Raw genomic sequence first — 8,760 nt, forward strand, 5'->3', positions numbered from 1 at the left:
TTTCATGTAGGCCCTCCCCCAAGAAATTCTAAGAGTGACCATAATAATGAACTGTTGATTTTTCTCCCTAGGGTTTTAAAACCACGAGACACGTTCCTTTGCCACAGGACATCTGTAACAGCCAACCTTCCCAGCGCCTCCATCTGCCTGCAGTGTCTGCCTCAGACCTCACTTAAGATAATGTGAAAAGGCAATTCTGAGTATCACTCCACACAGAGTTAAATGTTTTGGCTTAGCGCATTTGTAATTTCAGATACATTGCATTTTATTTCATTTTATAGATACAAATTCCATTAATTTGATAAAAACTCCTGCCTAGGTTTTAGGATTATATTCATTTGAAGCAGAGTCCATTACGCGGGTTCAGGATTTTCATCCTGAAGTACTAGGCCCTTTTCTAGGAACTATATGAACAAAAAAGGAAAACCTTTACCATACTTAATCCAAAAGACAAGAGGAGTCATTTTAGTTTACAAATTGATCATAAGTATTATAGTTGCTGCTATTAGCTTTAACTTGAAAACAATATTGCTGTTTTCATTTTCCTTTAAGGTTTGAGAAGACAGCCCTAATCTTGGGTTGGGGAACTCTTAGCAGTCGCACTGACTTCAGGCTAAATGCAGATGGTGATGATTTAAGAGACTATATAGTTTGTTGGTTTGCTTTTCTTTCTCTATTTTGAGTCCCCAGTTTGATTTAACTGAGTGCTGTATGTTGAAGCTACTTGAAAGAATTTTCTTGCTTCATAAATGTAGAGCAGTGATTTGGAAAAAAAGACAGCTTTGAGATAAATGGTAATTACCTAGTGTTTATCTCCTGGAAATGTTTCATGTAGTTTTAATGTACGTGTTAAATATAAAAGCTATTTTATATTTAATAGCTGGACATGCTCTTTACCCATTCCACCTCGTTGTTTACAAATTCAGACCTTCTAAGAGCTCCATCTGACTAAAAAATACCTAAACTCAAGGCTTAAAAATGGGACACCATTTATTGATTTTAAACTGAGCGTATATCCCCTGATTTCTTCACTGTGAAGTACTGTTGAAAGTTCAAAATAATAATGGAATCTGGCTTTCGCAAGACAGGTAATATTCTTTCTGCTTTTCTTTTCTTTCACTTTAAAGCCGACCTTAAACAAAGCCTTACAAATGACTTTTGTTATGTGCCTTTTAGAGAGAAACTCTGAATTAGCCACAGCTCAGGTTGCATCAGCTCAGTGCCAAAACCAGCACCTGAAGCTTTTCAGGTGAAAAAAAACCCTAACTTCTCTAAAGCATCTTGTCCCTTGTGGTGGGAGATAGAGATGAGGGAGAGACCATCTCAGTTCCTGCCCCTTGGGCCTAATGGTCACCAACTCATTCTGAAGAGTGAGATTATTTTTTTCCCTCTTGTGTAGTTATGGTGTCATCACATTGAGGCAATGCTCTAGGGAGAACTTGGTGCCCACGTAGCTCCAGATCCAATTTGGTCATCACCTTGATTTGTAGCCTTAAGTGAGTTACTCCACCTCTCTGAGCTTAATTCCATGGTAGAGTGAGAAGGTTGGATGAGATTAGTAGTTCTCTTAACCCTCCCAGACTCAATGCTCCCTTTTATAACAAATGTTTTCTTCTGTCTATTCTGAAATGAAATTCAAAGTTAATATGAGCTATTCTGCATATATACTTTTAAACGATGGATATAGTACTATAATATAGAGCAGAAAAAAAAAGAAAGCAGCTTTTAATAAAATAAGATGTATTTCAGTTAAAAAGCTTGCGTATAACCATCCTAGAAGATAAAATTAAATCATCAGATGCTTGCACCTGTACGTAGAATCCTAATGCAGATCGATGTGTGTTGTATTGGCAATGTCAGTATTTTCATTGGATCTTCTTTTTCTGAAATGGTGGGCGACTCTGGGTAAAGTTTTGAACAAAAATCTTATAGTTGTATCTTGACCTACACAGTAAGTGCATTCCTGGAAAAGTTGGTATATATTAAAATCATACAATAATTACTTTGTGTTATATGTTGAAAAGTCTTTTCTAAAATTTCGGTAACGAGAATGCCTACCTATCAGAAGTGTTTCAGGAGTTGAATGTGGAAATGCATGCCCTGATTTGGAAACAGGTCACCCGTATTCGTTTATTTGCTATGTACACTGCCTGGCCATTTGCCATTTCTTAAGTCTCTGATTTGAACTGTAATCACACAGGGAATGGTAAATAGTCTAGAATAACTTTTGGAAAGGATCCACGAAACCAAAGGAGGTTGACCTATACTCTAATCTAGGCATGCAATTTAACCTTAGTGGCTTTGAAAAATGAAAAGCTCTTCATCATCTGGGTAAATGTTAGTTCCTGTATTATTGGTTTAATATCTAATAATAAAATCAAGAAAAAGAGTGCTTCTATACCTGTAGGTAGGTTCTTTGTAACGAAGTGCTTTCCTTCTAGATTTCCAAGTTCGAAGTCCTTCAGCCATCTCCACTCTGTGAGGCCTGAACTGCGGCCAGGAATTCATTCAGTAAACACCACTGCATGCTTGCTCTGGGGTTGACCCTGTGACTGCTGAATTCCGTGCTGTCTCTTAATTGCCAGCTTTAGTTTATTTTGTTCGCAGTTCATTGTCATATTCAAGATACTCTGAGTACTTTACCATTTCTATGGAGGTTTTACTTAATTATTTCAGTCGCTCCCACAACAAATCCAGATGCCTTCAGTGTTATAGGTAAGGAAACCACACAGTCTTCTTCCAATGCCTTACATTTCAGAATAATGTTGTATTCTGTTTTCTTTTGTTCATCTATGGACTATAGCATCAATACTTTCATTTGTTCATTCATTCATTCATTCATTCATTCATTCATTCATTCATTCATGAATACTTGTTCAGTGAGTACCTCCTGTGTGCCAGATACAGTACATACTCTAGGAACATGGTGGTGGACAGGCTTCCGGCTCTTATGGAGCTTGCTGTCACGTCCAGTTGCATTCCTTGGTGATTTATCTGTCGTAGAGAACGGATATGATGGAAGAAAAACAAAAGGGAGTCACACAGCACATTTAAAAGGGAGAACGTCACATATCAATTGAAGAATTTAAGTCCATTAACAAGGAGGCAAGTACCCATGTATAAGAAAGTTATGCGAGACAATAAGGGAAGTGGGTGAACCACACAGAGAATGTACCTCAGTGTAATTCAGTTATGTCATCCATGGGGGAATTACTCAGTCTTTTAATAAATATCTACTAAACCCATGATCCTAGCATTCATAATAAAATGAGTGCGGGAGGAGGAGCTCCTAAGATCGATTCCAGCGCTTTCCACTGCCATAGCTGTGTGCTCCACCTGCTCTATTATTCCTAAGTAACGGCAATTTGCAGACCATGCTAATTCACTTTTAGTCACCGAATAAACCCTTCATGTGGCCGATCGCTGCCAATAGCGTTCTGTCAAGTTTGGGTTGAGTGGAAGATTTCTTAGTATCACTTTGAATAATAGACATATCTATAATTAAGGGTAAAGCTTTTAAGAAACTAGTATTACGAACTGCATTAGGTTGTTGAAGTGTGAGCCCAGGAACCACATGGGTAACATTCGGTTATGCCGTTTAAATACCAAAGCAGTGAAGTTTGTTCGCCTTAGTACAGTGAGTCAACAGGGCCTTGAAAACGAAGCAGGAACTACTTTTTTTCAATTTTAAAATAGAATGTGATGGGACAATTTCACACTTAAAAAATTGCCCACTGGGTGCCAGTTCAAACATAGTACTTTCCATAGTAATACTGGCAGTTGTATATCAAAACTGGATAGCTAACTCTATTTTCTACTGGTTAAGCAACAAAAGAATATGATAAACGGGTATGTTACAGCTTTATTTTGATGTAGGTTAAGCCATAATTTTAGTGATACAACCAAAATAATGTATTGAAATGTGATGTGAAATGTGTTTTAGAAAAGGTCTTTTAGTCATTGAGCAATAGTCAGATCTTGAGTGCCAGTTGATGAATGAGACCCTTTTGCAGTTGATTTCTGGTGTTGGGAGGCTGGAGATGGGACATTACATTTTCCTCCTACTCCTCCTGTCTTCTGAGACTAGGTAACAAATTTCAGATCCATGGCTTCAGAATAACAGATTTCAGGATTTGGCCCAGTCAGTTCTGTGAGTCCCACATTAATGTGAGAATGGAAGAAGTTATTTGTTCACTCATCACTCATTCACTTAAGAAGCATTTTCTGATGCTTGTTAAATGTTCCAGGCACTGTGTTAGGCCCTAGGTATACAATGGTCAACAACACTTTCCGTTGCGGAGAGAATGCGCTCAGCACTCCAGAGCAGTGTGTGCTTGTGGCATGGGGTCTGTGATCTCTCTGAAAGATGGAGCAATGACTGGTGACGACTTCTTGTTTGGGAGATAATTTTCAGTCCATTATGTTGATTGTGGGCTGAATCAGTCAGCCTTCCATGGTACTGTCACCTGGAAGCCCAGACTTAGCACCAAGTGATAACTCATTCAGGGAGATTTCCCAGCTTAATATAACATATGGAGAAAATGATTTGAGAAAATGCAACTTAAATAATGGGCTAGAAATGGTAAGGAGGGGCATAAAAGGCTTTGTACTTATCCTTGGAAGGAGGCATTAATTAGAACAAGAGAAGACACTTCGTCAGGGTTGGAGAATCTACTTTCCACAGAGGTAATTTTAGGAGCCCTCCCGGGAAGGCCTTGCCACTCACTCACACGTTCTTAGCAAATCCTTGACATTTCATTTTCAAAGATTACTCAAACTTAAGACTTTGAAGATGGTTAGCATGCAAAAAACTTGGAGTAGTAATCCATAGTATGAATGAGGCTTTGGATTCTTTCCTGAAAGTCATATGGATAGAGGGAGAGTTAGGTCCCTTAGTATGTGATTAGGGTTGGCAGGGTATGTAATGGGAAGGTTTTTCTCTTTGACTGGGATGGTTGAGGGCATGAAACCCAGGTTTCACCTATTCTGTTGCATCTGGCATGAGCACAGACTTACTGGCCAGTGAGAGTTCTGTCTTTCCAAAAGGCAGCTTATTTGAGAAGTGGTTGCCATAGACTGGGTGTTTCTGTCCCTCACAAATTCATATGGTGACACCTAATCCCCAGTGTGATGGTATTAGGAGGTGGGGCCTTCAGGAGGTGCTTAGCTCCTAAGGGTGGACCACTTAGGAATGGGATTAGTGCCCTTATAAATGAGACCCCAGAGACCTCCCTGGCCCCTCCTGCCATGTGAGGACACAGCAAGAAGATGGCAGTCTGTGAACGAGGAAGCAGCCTCTCACCAAACACTGAATCTACTCGTGCCTTGGTCTTGAACTTTCCAGCTCCAGAACTGTAAGAAATAAATGTTTCTTGTTTAAACAACCCACTCGATGGCATTTTTGTAACAGCAGCCTGAATAGACTAAGACAATGGTTATCTTTGATCCAAGACCCATTTGTATCCGTACTATGTCCTGTTGCTTGTTGACACCTCTTTGCTGCATGTCACTGGCCTTGATGTGATGTGACTGATTCTGGTTTTTTGGTTTGATTTGAAATTGTCTAAAACTAAAAAGAGGGAGCGGAATAAAAGAAAAAGTTTCATGTTTTCTTTGATTGGAAAATAAATTTCCTCTGGGTGTTATAAAAGTGGTGGCATAATTTAATTCATACATTTTATATTGATAATTTGATGGAAAGCTTAAGATGACCTTCAGTTTCCCAGAATATTCTCTGTAGAACACTAATAACTAGTACTTAATCCAAAATTTAGTATGTGGCACTTTACATTATTAAACTCATTTTACAGATGAAGAAGCTAAGGCTCAAGGTCATTATTAATCACTAACTCCCCCCAGGTCACGCAGCTAAATGTTGGAACAAAATTTCAAACCCAGGTGTTATGCAGGGTCTCTGGTCCCGCTCCCCACACAAGAACGCAGGACATGGTAAGGCCAAAAAGGAACCATAGATAGAGAGTCACTGAGGTTTCTGAGTTTCTAGCAAGGCTGATTACAGAAACAGGGCAATTCACAGACGTTGTCCAGATGGGTTATCCAGGATGATGAACGTGTAGTGAAAGCAGAGCTCTGGGGAGCAATAATGGGTGTAAGACAAGAAGAAATACTACACATGTTTTTGTGATGAATAATTTAAATAAAAAACATAGTAAACACTAAAAATGTCCATAATTGGGCATATGTATGAATAACATATATATGTATGGTCATTAGATTGCTGCAGGTCTAGAGTGTAGGGTAACTCTAAAAGAAAGTATTAATACCTTGAATAGTCATAAAAATTTTAAAGAACATAGTAAGCTTTTATAATGTTTTACTTTGTAATGAAATGCAATAAATATTCATTTAAAAGAAAATATAGAATGTATTTGGATAAATTATTTAGATTTGCCATTGCATTTCTTTTGTTAGCTATAGGTTTATACTCTTTAATACCCTAGCCTCCAAATTATTTTGTGATCTATTCTCCACTTAACTGGAATCCTCTCTTTATTTCATTTTACCTACTTCAGACATCTTTGAAATATATATTGATGTAAAAATCCAATTCATCAGAACGTATATCAAGCCAGATATGATTTCATTCTACAGAAGATAAAAGAAAGATCTGGGATAACTAGAACTTAATATTATATTCTTAGATTATAGTTGGCTTATTGAAAGAAATCAAAATAATCAAAGTGTCCCCAGATATTATAACGTACAGTGGTGAATTTTCATTACATTTGCAGAATGAATGGAATAAGAGAAAACAGTATTGTCATATAAGTGCTAATGTGTACTGATGAAGGTTTCCTGCATGATAAACAATAGATGATTGCTTTTTGTGTGTTATGGTTTAACATCCCTAGATTTCTGAATGCACAACTTCCGTAACTGCATGATAAACGCTGGCAGCCTGAAATCTTCAATTAAGGGAAAAAAAACCCCACCGATTTTCCAGGTCATTTCCAGGTGAATAGAAAACTGCATTGCAATTAGAGTTTCCACCAGGAGAAAGAGGGCAATCTAATCCCATTTATAAATAACAAAAGGAACAGTGATAGCAATTTATCATCAGTCAGTGCCAAGGAAATACACTAAGAAGGTGACCAGAGCGATTAAAGACAGCGTAGGTCTGTGTGCTGGGATGCCTAAACCTAAACTAAGTACGCTGAGTTCCAGGGTCACTATGGTCTGCTTGCGCTTAGTTTTTTCTTCATTAAAAATAAATAAATAAATAAATAAATAAATAAATAAATAAATAAATAAATAAAATATTTTGAGGATACTTTTTAATGCCCTAATGTGGGTGGCTATGATACAGTTATCTTAAAAAATATATTCCTTAGTCCTTTTCAGTTAGCAGAGATAACAGATATCACAGATATTGTGAACATCATTATTTGTCTCATATGAGAAAGTGATTATTATGGTTTATTAAGTATTTCTTTGATCACATTTCTCCTCTACTGCCTTATTATTTATACAACTTTAAAAAATGATTCAATATTATATTGAGATATATAATATATACATTTAATTAATCATAGTCTACCTTAAAATATTATAGCCCTTCACATGTAGTGTAAGAACCTTACAACAGCAAGCTCCCATGCCTCCCATCCGTTTTGGTATTACTGATATACATTTCACTTTTACATATGCTATAAACGCCAATACATTACTACTATTTTTGGTTTAGCAGTCAACTTACTTTTAGAAAGATTAAAAACTAAAAAACACATTTTTCTACTTTGATCTTTGCCATTTCCAGTGCTTTCTATTCCTTGTGTAGATGAGATTTCTATCATATCATATTAATATAAGTTTATAATATCCCTTTAGACTAATGAAGTTCCATTAATTTTCTTATAGTGCAGTGCATGTCTGCTGCTATTAAATCTTCCATTTTACTTTACCTGAAAAAGCCTGGTTTTCTCCTTCCATTTTGAAAGATAGAAAGCAAATGAAAGATGGATATTTAAATAAAGAATATAGTTTGGTAGATTCTATTTTATTCTTTTGACAATAAAGCTTTCAGTCCATTCCCTTCTCACTTACATATTTTTTAACAAGAACACTGCCATATTTCTTATCTCTGTTCCTCCATATTTTATGTCTTTTTTCCTCTGGCTACCTTCAAAATAGTTTCAGTCTCTATTATTATGATTTTTGTTGTTGAATATGATGTGTCTAGGAGATTTTAATTTTTTTCCTTGATTTTTTAAAAATAGTCCCTGTGTTCTTTCAGCTTCTTGGAAATATATTTAATTATCTTTCACAAGTTTTGTAAGAATCTTAACTATTATTTCTTCGGATATTTTTCTGTCCCATTATTTTTATATTTCTTCTGAAATTTCAGTTGCATATATGTTAGACAATTTGATATCGACTAATAACAGTATGTACTATTACTTTCTTTTTCATTTTATTTTTTCTTTTGTTTTAGTTAGGGTAATGTCTATTGGCATCTCTTCAGTGTCACTTACTTTTCAAACTTCATCAAGCTTCTTCAACTTCACTGGTTCAGATTATGATAAGAGGAAAATTCAAAGACTTCCATGAAAAGACATTAAAAATTGTAGGCTATTCAATCTTTAAAGAGGTAATGATTGAAAATTGATAAAAGATATGAACCCAAAATAGGCAGCACATAAACCAACATAGGATATAAAACTAAATTGTATCCACACTTACTGCAAAAATATGTAAGATGCCAAAGACTAACATAAAATCTTAAAAACATCAACAGAGAGA

The 8,760-nt window shown here is 36.2% G+C and overlaps 1 protein-coding gene across 6 annotated transcripts in view; it reads left to right on the top strand.

Annotated features, from left to right (window-relative positions):
- Positions 1-7,202, top strand: part of LOC117022022 (mitochondria-eating protein-like) — a 160,640-nt gene extending 153,438 nt beyond the window's left edge. For 3 of the 6 annotated variants that reach the window (XR_004422985.1, XR_004422983.1, XR_004422987.1), the window contains 2 exons: positions 72-1,088; positions 2,442-3,245. Coding sequence is in view for 1 of the 6 variants with exons in the window: in XM_033105601.1 (XP_032961492.1) it covers positions 72-79 (8 nt within the window). In the remaining 5 variants the exon portion in view is untranslated. Of the gene's footprint in view, positions 1-71; positions 2,291-2,441; positions 3,246-6,872 lie in introns of those variants that run through there. The other 3 variants (XR_004422984.1, XR_004422986.1, XM_033105601.1) reach the window with 3 other exon arrangements.
- Positions 7,203-8,760: the final 1,558 nt, after the last annotated feature.

This window comes from Rhinolophus ferrumequinum, chromosome 5 (assembly GCF_004115265.2).
Source record: "Rhinolophus ferrumequinum isolate MPI-CBG mRhiFer1 chromosome 5, mRhiFer1_v1.p, whole genome shotgun sequence".
NCBI classification, from domain to species: Eukaryota; Metazoa; Chordata; class Mammalia; order Chiroptera; family Rhinolophidae; genus Rhinolophus; species Rhinolophus ferrumequinum.